Here is a 13,846-nt window from a genome sequence, read left to right on the forward strand (position 1 = left end):
TTATTGTGTTTCTTTGGGATAACACCTGGCTGTAGGGTGTAGTAGTGTTTGAGACAGAGAAATGAGAATTATACCAAAAGTCAGGGTGTAGGTGTTTGTGGAGGATGCCGTGTGTACATTTGGGAGCATAATGAGGTACAAGGTCAAACATCCAAGCCTTGTGCCCACTGTACAACAGAGTATCTGTGTAGCACTGGGACTTATTGAAAAGCTGATATTACACAGACTTAATGCACTCTCACAAAACATGGTCCTCAGTCTAGCCCTGTGTTTGAGCATGACATCCAGCTAGCTCCATTAAGCAGCTATGGTTAAGGACAACCCCACATGAGCAAGCTTGGAAGCCCCAAGGGCGGGTCCGCTATTGCAGTGGCATCTCCAGACCTTTTGCCTTCTTTTCCTTTTCCACTTATCACATCCTTTCAAGGGCACTGCCCTGCACTCACAGGACTCGTCTTTCTCAGAACAGACGTTCTTGTCTCCCTGCCTCTCCCCAGACAGGGAAGTAAGAGAATTAACTTCTCCACTTCTTTGTGGCAGCCCAGTGGGCTTGGCTCTGGTTCAAGCTCTGCAGTCTCCTTGCAGGACAATGATGGTTTTAATCAATGGCAACCTGGTTCTCCTAAACAAAGTACTGTTTCTTTGGAAAGCAAGAGCTTCATAGTGAAAATGTAAAAATATGGGCAGGTTGTACAGGGGTATGGCTTACATGGTGCTGAGCCAGCATCCACTCCCCAGTGGATCTGGATAAAAACTGTTATGTTTAGGTTATTTTTTTTAATCTCTGTCTCTTGACTAACAGTCCCATATATTGTAGACACCATGAGTCACTTCCTTCTTAACTCACTGAGGCCATTGTCATATGTCATATTAAGCTCATTTTGTTGTTAGGCTATTTCCTCTGTGGGTGAGATGTCAAAATATTGGCTACCTACATAGTCAGTGTGAGAAATCTGTATTAATATAGACTCTTCCTTCTATAGTTACAATTCTTGAAAAAGTTCATTCAATGAGCCCAGATAAACCTATAAAGTTGCATGCAGCTGTGTAACAAATGATGTAGTAAGCTCAATATTCCATGTTTCCAGAGCTTGAGTCTTAGCCAGTCTGAAGTATGGGGAGTATTGATAACCAAAACAAAGTACACTCGTTAATCTATAATTACATATACACGTGGTTGAGGCTGATAACATAAATTATTCCTTAATTTATTCTGAAATTGAATAGCTAACAGAAGAATAGAGACAGAAAATAGTTCAGAGAGATATTGATTTTACCTAATTTTGAATATCTTATAGTAAAGCTTCTGTTTCTACGAGAGCCATCAAGTTTTCCTGTATGATCCATACAGGACCTGCAAGAAGGCAATTCAAGCTCATCCATTTTAGACTTGACCTCTCATAGAAGACAATGAATCACTGTCTGGAAGTTTCTGTTTTTCTCCTCTGTTTATAAAGCAAGGGCATGTTACTGTTTTAGATTAGACACCTGCTATGCATCCATCCATCCATCCATCCATCCATCCATCCATCCATCCATCCATCCATCCATCCATCCATCCTTCCTCTTCTTAAATGTCTATTTGTTAGAAAAATACTGTATTAGTTCTGTTGTCAAAAAAAATACCATCATCATTGTCAAAATAACAGGATCATTGCCAATATTTTGCAAATATCAGGATAAATATCATGCTTGAATTTTCATTTGCCTGCAGGCCAGATGTTATCATGGATACACATTGATCTATACTACGTGTGATAACAGTACTCATTGACAGATGCTGCAGGCAGGAAAATCCAGTCAGCTATGTGTGTTGTATCCCCAGAGGGAACAAGAGGTATTCAGAAATCAATCCAGTGCAGTTTCCCTGAGCAAGCCCTCTTTGCAGATAAAGCAGCTCCTGGCAGCCCTGTGAGGGGCTGGTGTTCTCTGAAGAGCTGGTGTTTCTCTTCCAGCACAGCAGCAGCAGTGGCCATGGTGTGCAGTTCTGCTCCCATCTGCCCCACTCAGTCCTCATGCCTCTTCACTCTCTACCATTTTGGTCATGAATGGGTTAGAACTTAAGCCCAGATGAGAGGATCATGAACTTGGCCAGGAAAATGTCATTAATAACCTTGACAAGTATGGAGATGGATTGGGAAGGATAAAGGAGAGAGTGGGAGGAAAGGAAGTCGAGACAATAAATAGGATAGACCTGCTGTTACCATGTTAATCTCTACAGGGTTATTTGACAGAGTTGCTGTGGTAGTTCATACTGTGCCTAGGTCCTTTCCTCAGTTCTGCACTATTTTTTCCATGATACTGACATTATATTTGTAATGCAATGCCTATTTATTATAGTTGGCAAAAATAAGAAATCAAAATACTATTTCAGATTTATTGAATACAAAGGTGGATAGGAAATACACAAATTAATGCATTCAGTGGTAGAATTGCCTGACAACATAGAATCTTTTAATTCACTCACTATTTTTTAATTGAAGATGGCTATGTAATTGCATACCACTTAATTTGATCTCCAGTTGTCGTTCCAAAATAGACAATAGTTTATTCTATTAATACACCATAGGAGGCTTACAGCAACTATTATTTTTAATAATAGTCACACTAGTGCTTTCCTGATTATACACTATTTCACCTTTGGCTGTTGTATTGTTTGGTTGACTGCATTGTTTTGAGAAAAATAATCATACAGAAAATGATTCATACAGAAAAATCTGTTTGAGGAGGATTTAGAAAGGAGATCTAGTGTTTAAGGGAGATTATATTTCCATTTGCTGCAGGTAAATTATATTTTTATCTGTTGAGGAATGGACTGAATACATACATGGTCAGAAATAAGTGCATATAAATGACAGCTGGTTGCTGAGATGCTAATAAATAATCAATTACATCAATTTAGGAGATGTATGAATATTACAATTTTAATTACTTTTAACATCAGAGCATGTACTTTGGAAGTCTTCCAAGATAATAAACTGTTTTAAATAAACAGTTTCTTTTGCTGTGGATTATCTGCAAAAGATGGATGTGAATGATGGTGGTGGAAGTGCAACCAGGTTCTCCAGAACAAGAGCCCAGTGTAGATAAGTCTGCCGTCTAAACAATTATGCATGTTGTTGACAACTGCTAAGTCATAATTTTTAGAGGTATTGGTAGTTATTTAAAAAAAAAAGAAAGTTGAAATTCCAAGTAGTAAAAAACAAAACTATAGATAAATGTTAATCCTTAAAAAAAACCCAGTGGTTTTTTTTTGTTGTTTTTTTTTTTTATTAACAGTGTTCCATTTACTGAATGACAATTCACCTTGAAAGGAATTTTTCTGCTGGAAACAAGAGACTTTTGGGTTGGGGTGGGGAAGAGGCAAACCAGAGAGCAGCAGCAGCCCAGTAGCTGTGCAATCTGATTTCTTCCCTAGCCCCTGGCCACATGTTGTGTATCTTCCTGGCCCTGTTCACCTGTGCAACCTCTGCTCACCTAACTGGCACTGGGAGCCTTCCCCCGGGAGAGAGGGTTTCTTAGGAAAGTGTGGTTTGTGAGACCAGGTTGGCAAACACCACTCTTCGGGCACTGTGCTTGGCTTTGTGTTCAGCATGTTTTCTGCTTGGAGCTTGTTTCCTCCCACTGCTTCAGCAGCACAGAAGCCTTTTAATGGCAGCTCACAGTGCCGTGGCAGTGGGAGGCATGGACCAGTGGGATTGTGGTATGGCAAAGGCCTTCGGCTGACTGGCCTCCAGCACCATTTCCTCTCTGTGCCCTGTGTCTTGCTAAGAGATTTGAGATTTGCTAAGAGGTTTCTTTGACGTGTGCTGAGTGCATCGTGGGAAGAGCTCCGTGGGAGAAAACTAGGAAAAACCCATTAGCTGCAAGATTCCTGCTCCGTGTGTCATCTCCACCACGTGTTTGCGATTGAGCAAACATAATCTGTCTGGCAGATAACCCAGTGTGCCATGCCTGCAAGGAAACAGGCCTCTCTTTGACCTATGACTGTATCTATGTGCAGAGTTAGGTGTATTTAGTTAGAGTTCAGTCACGGATTTGTCACAGCTCCTCATCATGGAGAAATCTCCGTTTCACTTGTGGTGTCATCCAAAGAGACATGCCCGTGCTTTTCCTTTTCCCCCCAGCTGTGTCATTCTGCAGGCAGAGCAGGAAGCCAAGGATGTGCTGCCTGATCTCCCCTCCCTGGCAGCCACAGTCAGGCATGGTGGCAGCTCAGGGAGAGGAGCCACTCCTCCCACAGTGTCTCTTCCCACCACGTTGGAGCTGGCACAGACAAGCAGCAGGCAGAGTTCCCCCACCTCTTGCTTCCAGCAAGTCCTCTGCGCTGCCCACACTACTGCAAGAGAAATCATACCACATGTACACAACCAAAAGCTTTTCATACTTCAATTTGTTCTTTCCTGTGCCCGAGGCCTTTGTTAGCAAACAAGATGCCAGTATTTGGGGGGAGAGACAATGGTGTGGTTCAGCTCATGCTGAGGAGGTGTGCTGGAAATTGTGCAACAGCTGAGTTGTCGCCCTCTTCGCCCCTGCTCCGCCCCTTAACTTTCTTATTCTGGTTCAGTGACATTTATTTGTCTCTAGATGCCCAATTTCCTATACAGCACATCTGTTTTACAAAGAGACAAGCAAACTAAAACTGTACGTTAGGCAGAAATTCTGTGGTCTGAAAACACAGATAACCCATATTTGTCTGCCAGCCTTCACTGGCTTCACATTCAGTGACAACCAGCAGTAATATTCTTAGCCAGTGGCCTTCTTCTCTTTAGCTGCAGGCTAACTCACTAAGTTGATCAAGATATGCAGTTTGAATGAGTTGACACCATGTGCAGCCAATTTTGTATTAGGAAAAAGAAAGCAGATAAAAGAAGAGCGCTGGGTTGAGCCTGTGGTAGCAGGAACTGATTGCAGCTGAGAATTCGTCATTGCTGAAGTTTGCATTGTATTTAGAGAAGGAAGTGGTTGTATGTGTGGTCCAGCTTGTCTGAGGTTTGCAGCACCACTTAGATACCAGACCTGTCGGGGCTTTGATTAAGCTCCCTAAGAGGATGCAGTCACTGCTGGCCTTCTGTGCACATCCTGTGTCTGCAACGAATCCCCCTGAACAACTGTCTAAACAGGGCCCAAGCAAGGCAGATTCCCAGGGGATAAATAAAATTTCATTTATGATAAACAGTAAATACTGCTCTGCCTTAGTCATATGAACCGGTTTGGCTGAGTTTTCCTCCCTCAAGTCTATTAAGTTTAATGCTTCTGTGCGAACACTCAGAGTTTCCATTAAATATGTCTGTATGTCTGATCCCAGGATGACACTCTGATATTCCAAAAATAGTTTAATAAATTGAAATTCCAAGATGTATCATCATAAGCCTGTCACTTGAGTATCAAATCTGCCGTGTTATGTAAAAAATATTGGTTATATAATGGGATTTTTATCAGTCTAGTGACATAAATGCAAATATTAGAGCATTATTAGGAAACCGACCTCTCCCTGACTTTGGATGTGTTATGCTGGAAGTTAGAGAAAAAGTAGCTTATGTACATGTGGGGGATTTAGATGCTGTAGCTTCAGAGGTGTCTGACAACCCAGAGCTAGTTTGGAGGTTTTCTTTCTGATAAATATAAATACATTTTAAATGGCATTGAGGAAAGAAACTGGAATGTGGTAAGAACTTTGAGCAACTCCAAGGTTTCCTCTGTGATGGCCCAAACTGATGCTGGCAAAAAGCAGTACTTTCTACCTCTTGAAACACATGGAGAAAAAACTGGGCAGCTTTGGTCAGCCTCATCTGCTGGAAAGCGGATAAAGGTCCCGAGCTAGCAGAAACTGGGACTCACTACAAGAGGACATGTGGAAGAGCAGCAGGGATTTCCTGCAGGCAGAGCAATGTTCATGCATGCATCCACAGCCAGTTGTCACCAGTGGTCAGATAACAGTGCCAAGCCCCAGGGAAAGGCTGAATGGGCAGCAACTGCTCAGGGAGCAGAGGGTTTGTGTGGAAGTCCTCCCTTCTGGGGAACAGAAGCTTTGAAGTACGCAAGTGTGTAAAAAGTGCTGTTGTGAGTTACCTGAAAAAGAAAGGAATTAAATGAGCCATATATAGAAATAAGAGCATGGTTTTATGAGTGAGAAGCTGATTTTGCAGGTTGCACAACTTCTTGAAAACCCTAAGTAGGGTACTCTCTGAAATTGCACAGCCTGATGTTACTGAGGGACAGCCATCTGTCCCCATGGGCTTTCAAATCAGCAGAGCATCACTTTTACTAAGCACAGGCAGTCTGTGTGGTGGAGGGGTTAGTAAGTGAGTTAGATGAACCTTCTGACTTTTCAGCCTGAGGTAAAAGCAGACTGAAAAAAATAGATGCAAGGTCAACTTTACAAGTTAATATAAGTGAATTAAATACTTCAATTTCATGTATTCTCTGGGTTAGTTGAAGTGGGGCAGACTGTAAAAGGCTGATGAGGTCTTTAGTGTCTCCAGTTCAAATAGGCAGTTTTCCCAGTAGCACTGGCAACTCCCCACTCTGCCCTATCCCAGCACTTTGAGCATCAGGCACACCTCTAGACTTAAATCTCACAGTGCTCTGCCAAGCAGGTAACTCCTATTCTCCTCTTATGGATGAGGAATTGGAATACTTAGTAAAGGAGTAGAAATGGGGAGCTGGAGAGAGGGAGCCAGTGGGGAGGGGGCACTGAATGTGCTTCTCAGCAAATGCTCAGTATCAGACATCCACGTCCTGGGACACAGAACTGCCTCCCTGTAAAAAAGTGGATGACATGTCCAAAGTAACACTGAAAGCTGTTACTGATCAGGGTCCCCAGGCCTCCTTTCCCTGGGCTTTAACTAGAAAACAGTTCCCCTCACAATCTATAGATACAGGTAACCAGAGCAAAGGACAGCCACTCTTGCCACCATGAAGACCCTGTTCTGCAAACAGAGCTGTGCATATGGGCCTCCTGCATCCATGTGAACTCCCCTGCTCCTCATCCATGTGAACTTCTCTGCTGCACGGGGCTCCAAGGCTTCCAAGCCCTCATAGTCCCAGCTGGGCTTTCAGCTTTCCCTGGCAGTGAGCTACCTCAGTGCTACCAAGTGCACACTGACAAAATGCTTAGTTTAAACCATGGCATAAAAGTGCTATTAATGCTTGGAGTGCTGCTGTATTTTTTCCCTTGTACAGGATAGGAAAAGGGAAAAAAAAAAAACAAAAAAAAAAAAAAAAAAAACCAACAGAAAGATTTTTTGCCCTGTAAGATTAAACAATCATCATGGTTTTAAGGGCTTAATCTGCTAGTATGCAGACTGCTGGCTGATAAGTCTCTGAGTCTGTGTGTAATTGGAGGCAGCATCGGATTCGGTAGTGTGGGCTTTCCAGGGGCTTTTTGTTTGTTTGTTCATTTTTTACCACGCTGCAGAGTTGAAAAGATCTGTCCCTGGAAATGCCTTTGGGAGTGCAGCTGTAAAGCTGTGTGCCGCCCAGCCGGTATTTCAGCATCACCTATCTGGAGACCCCCTCTGGGGGAGCACGCTGGGGGAGGCTGCTCAGTGCATGAATTCGAGCTATTGTTCGAGGCTCACATCTGCCTCAAGAAACTGCACGGCACAGGCCGTTACTTATTCAGATGCAGAAGCTCCTTCCGTCCCACAAGACGGCCCATTCAAGTCACATGCCAGAGGTCTCAGCAGAATGGGCTGCAGCTGCTTCAAATCTGCTGTCTAACATCAGAAGCAGTTGGACAAACTGTACCGTGCTGACTACAGTCAGGCTCCCCGGCGCCGAGGAAGACAGGGAAAAGATTTGGGATCCCAGCGCTATGTTCTCAGAGGACCTGTGGCTGGAAAATGAGAAAAACTGTGCTGTTGTTCACAAGTCCAAGCGAGGAAGGAAGCGCCAAGAGCTCCTGGCTGTGGCCCTGGGGGTGAAGGTGGGAGTCAAGGGGGCACTTTTGTGGCAACCTCTGAAACTCTTTGCCTATTCACAGATCACCTCCCTGGTCAGAAGAGCAGCCTTAACTCAGAACGACAACCACTTCAACTATGAAAAAGCACACAATTTTAAGGTAAGCCCAGCTTGCTAATATTTTCAGGTTAAAAGTCCTGTTGAGATGCCTCAAATTTTATTTTTTGTTGTGATGAGGTTTGTATGCACCTATTTATACTAGCTCTAAGAAAAGTGTTAAAAAATTAATTTTTCTTTCTACTTTAAGTTCCATTAACTGATTTCTTAGTATGCTGTTACATAGGCTCTTAATCCAAATAATGGTTTTCCTGCTAACTGTACTACTTGACCGGCAATTTAACTCTTTTTCACAGATTCAGTTTTCTTTTTTATTCAGAAACAAAGTACTTCATATTTATTGCCTTCATCTTAAGTGTATCTACTTTTAAATAAGAAAAAGGTCCCTTTTCAAAATCCAGCTATTATCAGAAGCCAGTAGGATTTTTACAGCAAACATTTTGCACCATTTCTGATTTCAGAAGTTGAGAGAGCTGGGGTGCTCCTAACAATAAATCAAAGCACAGTGGTCAGTACTGTGTCCCAGCTTTTGTTCCCCCACCATATGCTAAGGAAATGTTCTCAGAGTCCCACTGAGCTATAGATCTGAGCTTGTGTTTGCTTGTCAAACTGAGACAAATCACTGGGCAAACACAGGGATGTTTAAATGGATCATCTTGCTGCTGTCTATACGTACAAAATCAGATTCTTAGGGATTCTTTTCCCAAGTGCTGTCTCTGGCAGACTGCAGCAGGGAAGTGACTCAGCTTTGGAAAAGGACCTTCCAGGCAGCTTGTATTAAAATGTTTTGCCAAAAGGACTGTGCTGGTTTCAGAGCATGCCAGCCAGTTACCGCAGCTAGTGCTGTCAAATTGTATTTTGATGCTTATTGGGATGAGCATCAAGAATAAGGGCAAGAAGACAAGACAAGAAAGGAACATATATCAGCTTTGAAACATCAGTTTAGCTAATGCTCCTTGAGGATGCTGATCTCGGTCACTGTCAGTATAGCTCAACTCATTAGCAGAACAAGAATTTTCAGATACTCATCTAGGGCCTGTCAAAAAAGGAGAAGCAGTGATCAAAATCATTTCACTTAGCAAAAAAGTTTCACTTCTTATTTTTCTACATACTCTGCTGTGCAGACATTGCTAACCTCTGCAGTGCTTCTGCTGTCGTTGGCAAATCAATAATTTAATATTAGTGAACAAAGCAAATAATGGCATCCCTTTTCTCATTCCCCTTCCTTGACCCAGTCTACAGGAAAGTCGATATTTATCTCTCTGATCAGCACAGAAGAAAATAGGGGAAACAGTCTGTGGTTTCTTGCTTGATTAAGCTAAGTTTCATTCTTTTTGGGTTTTGTTCTCATTATCATTTTAATATCAAAACTATTTTAGTTTAACTAGAAAATACTTTCTCATGACTGAGACTTCTTTCCACTCTGACCCATGCATTCTTTCCTCTTCAAAATTTCCCCTGTTTTGGCTTTGATTTATAATTGGACCTGTGCCCAGTTAACTTTGTGCTTGCACAATCTAGCTGTTGTACAGTTTCTGTTCCTTTCTGTTTCAAAAGACTCATAGTTTAACTGGAAAGCCACATGATTAAAATATATATGTATTCAAAGACTTGACAGCAGAAAATAATTGTTCTATCCTAGTAAAGGCAATAACAGACCCTGGGGAACTAACATTTTAAAAATAATTGTCCAGAAAGGTCAATCAAAAGTGTTACATTTGCTTAATGGACAAATATGTTCACTATGAAAATACAGTTACTTTTCCAAAGGAATATATTAGAACATGTCCAGTTGTTGAACAAAAAATATGGATAGTATACTCAGAGCAGAACATTTAAATTTAAAACATGGCTCAAGGCTAATATCTTTAATATATTCCATTTCCATTACATAAAAGGGTTAAGCAATCATTTAAAAAAGAAAGAATGGCTTTATGGGTCTTGGCGAAAGATGCTTGATGGCTTTTGACAGCATTCAGGCTATGATGATATGGGGTTTATCTGAAGGACAATGCTATTTTGAAGACATTCAAAAAAGTTGTCTTCCCCATTTTTAGGTGAATATTGATGTGCATTATATCATTCATCTCAGTTTCTAGGGATAAAGGTTATGTGTCACAGTGTCCCTCATATCTTGTCATAGGCAATTCTTCATGAACAAACAGGCACTATTTAGCTTTTTGTCTTTTAACCATGAAGAATCTAAAACATGAAGGGCACATTGCTAGCGAAGCTGATGGGATTTTTGTACATCTTATACAAAGATCTTACTGCAAGAGGGAAGGAACAAAAGCAAGAAATAAGTGCAAGGCACAAATTCAGAGCAAGGATGGCTCTCCCTCCATCCTTGCCAAGCTAACACAAAAATTAAAAAGCAACACTGAAATTTGGAGTATGAGGGCACCAGGTTTATGCTCTTCTGAGCATCCATGCTTTCTCATTCAACCTCTCTTCCAAATTTCAAGGCACTCAATGCAAGTGGATAAAAAAAGATTTAGTGTCCAGGCTGATTTGTTAAGCTGTGTTCATCTTGAACACACCACGCAGTCACATGAATTTAGGTTTGGAGCTGGCGTCTGTCTGGCGGGACAGCTTTGCCTAAGCCAGTGCAGACATACCATAACTCAGGAAAGGGAATAAATCTCTGAAGGCCTGTTTAGAAAAACACAGAGGTATTTCTCTAGCTCTGTGGGTGTCAGCCTAAGTGGATCCCAACGTCCTCTTGTGTCTTGTTCCTGTTTGGATCCAGCAGCCTCTTTCGGATGTGCTTTACCTGCCAACTTCAGTGGGGTCCTAGCTGGTGGTGAGGTCAACCTCGCACCTGAGGATAGCAGCATGGAGTTTGAGGATGCTCCACACTTTTTGTTCTAGGCTGGGAATTCATGAGAGGGCTTCTGTACTGCTTTAAGTGAGCAAATACGGATCAATAATGTGCATTTTCCACAATACTGTGCCTGTTTGCCACCATAGCATGGGCAGATCCCATTTGCAGGCGGGCTAGCAGAGTGAAGGCAGCTGATTACAGACAAGTCAGGAGATCTGCCAGGAGAGAGGGGTCTCTGGGATAAATTTCCCCTTGTGTTAAGCACTGCAGATAGTACTGCTTCTGAGAGACAAAGGGTTTGAGGGGAATATTTTTTACAGACATCACAAAGATTACGTGCATTCATTTAAACAAAAATAACAGCAGAGTCAGCTTTTTTTCCCTTCAAATGGCTCAGGTTCAGCAGGAGTCCACAAAAGAGTCTAAATGTGTCTGTATTCAGGCAGAAGTCTGAAAAAATCTTATTTTCTTGGAAAGCAAATAGAAGAGTCTTCAGACCCAGTCACATAAAACCAAAATTGTCTCAGAAGCAACACTGTATAACAGCAATTAAAAAAAATAAGGTATTTCAATTCAAGACAATTGTTTTTGTTCATTTCTGCAGTATTGCTCACAGTATTATTTTGGTTTGCCTCTGTACTGGCATTCCTTAACTCTGGTCTGAGTTTCCCCCTCTGTGGAGATGACTCAGACACAAACTGGAAGTGAATAAGGTAGCACCTGCAGGGGAAATGCTGCCATTTGAAAGCAAGGGCACCAGGGGGGCGAAGGGCAAAGAGAACAGGAAGGCAACAAGAAGAGGCATGCAAGGTAGTGTTGTATGAGATTGTCCAGGAGGGAAGAGACAGTGAATGTAAGAGAATTTTCGTTAGAGGAGGATGAAAGACTGAACAAGTAGAGTGTAAAGTCTGAAACGTCAGGGGGTTGGCTTATTTTAAGAAATAGTTCCCTGAAAATTCTTTTTAAAAGTTTGAATTATGTGTCAACTGTAGCTCAGGCAGCTTAAGTCTATGTATGCACAGAGAAGTCTACTGAGACTTCAGGATGGGATAGGAACCAGCAATAAATAATTCCAGATCATAGTTCCAAAATATCTATGCCCAGTCTGTTTGTAGTGATGTGGTTATAAAGGATGGGGCAAAAACTAAAACTCCATCTCAAAAAACTGTGACTTGCTGTTTACGTCCACCTGTTTGAAACAGAGATGAGGCCAATCTTGCAGGAAAAATTCCCATTTTACCATTCAAAAATATTGTGTTCTTAAGAACAGGCTGCCTCCATTATTTCTTTAAAATCAATGACAAGCCATAAGAGACTTAGTTCAAAACTTCATCTTAAGGGAATTTTTGCACCTTCATTTAGAAACTTTTGAAGTTCTCTCTTTTTTCAGTTAGTTTCCCTTTTTCAACTTGGCCAGAAACCACCCAGACTAGCTTTTCACAGAGAATTTCAGCTGGAGGCTTGCCATTTGAGCTAAAATGCGGATCCGTGAAAAATTAGAGTGAATGAATAAAGAGAACTCAACCTTTGAGGGCTACCAAGCTGAATGGAACAAGGGAAGGATGCGCTGTCAGCACTTCTCAATTGGAGCCCTCAGTCAGCATTGATGACTTTCCAATTAATGGCAGGAAAGATCAAGGAATAATCAGCTGCCATTTTCAAAATAAGCCTCAGCCAGATCAGTTGAAATAAGCTTTATGTAAAATGAACAAGTAGGCCCCAAATATCCTAGCAACTGCAATGGACTTTATTTGTGAAATGGTGCATTTTTAAAAGTCCTGGCTGAGCTCTTACAACCCCTTCTCACAAGGTTAGCTTTTTTAAACTGCTGCAAAGCAGAAGACACAGCTAGTTATCTTCCCACAGCAAATGATTTTCACCCACAATTAAGTGCAGGTGCAGACCTACTAATTATGTGGCTTTCAGTCTATAAATGATAAAGATGCAGGCATAATTAGTTTTATCTGTAGTTTTGTTTCCACTGAAGGTCACATAGTGCATGTGACTGAAACCCAGGTCATCAGCTGCTACATGCAGCCATTTACCCCCGCAAAAAGCCGTGTCTGAAATTCACGCTACCCACTCTGCAAAATGAAATGAAATTAAATGGGAAAGAAGTACGGGGCTATATCTATTAATATGTCTATCTCAAACTTTATTACAAAGCCTTGTTTCACAGATATGTGTTTTTCTGAGAGGTAAAATACCATCTCAAAAAGTCAAACATTCCAGTTGTGATCTTTCACTGTCAAAAGGGAGGAAGAACTAGTATTGCTTTAAGTTTATTAACGCAGTTATTTAACTGTGAATAGTTGGTCAGGAGCCATTTGCAGTCAGGCACATTTTTATCTCAAAGTCAGGAAGAGAAGTCTGTATTAAAATCACAATACTTCATCTTTCTGGACTCAAGAGTACAGGCTTGTGTCGGTGTGCTCCTGCAGACAAATGAGGCAAAAACATTAGCATGCAAAATGCTTGGCCTAAAACTTTACAGTTTATCTGAAAAGGGCCAATGACTGTTTTTTCACTCTATGAAAAGCAAAGAGCAGCTTTTCCCATCCCAGGGGTGGAAGTGGCCTTTCAGCTATCCACCCAAAGGGGTAAACAAGAGCAGAGGGAAGGAAAGGATGCATTAGCAGCCAGAGTGTGCATGATTTATGTTTTGTTAAGCTCAATTAAGTCTCTGGCCAGAACTAGCTCATACCATGCCCATTCACAGGGGCATAGACCTCACTATTTACTCTTCATTTCAATGAAAATTAAATGCTTACTTTACCAGAATACACATCTTAAATAATAAGATCTTCTGCTGTAGCCTTTGGAAAAGCAGTGGCGGAAGCAGCAGTGGTCTGCAAAACGTGGCTGGGGAGATGTGGGCTCTGTCAGCACACAAATCATTTTATTCTTCTTTATTTACTTGTGTGTGGACTGTAGAAAATGAAGTTTGATCTGCTGAAAAAAGACTCTATTGACATATTTTTCCTATCTGAGTTCAAATAA

The 13,846-nt window shown here is 41.6% G+C and overlaps 1 protein-coding gene across 1 annotated transcript in view; it reads left to right on the top strand.

The window, feature by feature from the left end:
* CHN2 (chimerin 2) overlaps positions 1-13,846 on the top strand; it is a 158,703-nt gene that overhangs the window by 127,242 nt on the left and 17,615 nt on the right. Inside the window, exon 7 of the mRNA XM_066554908.1 lies at positions 7,988-8,065. Coding sequence (XP_066411005.1) covers positions 7,988-8,065 — 78 coding nt within the window. The remainder of the gene's footprint in view (positions 1-7,987; positions 8,066-13,846) is intronic.

Source organism: Molothrus aeneus, chromosome 1, assembly GCF_037042795.1.
Source record: "Molothrus aeneus isolate 106 chromosome 1, BPBGC_Maene_1.0, whole genome shotgun sequence".
Taxonomy (NCBI): domain Eukaryota; kingdom Metazoa; phylum Chordata; class Aves; order Passeriformes; family Icteridae; genus Molothrus; species Molothrus aeneus.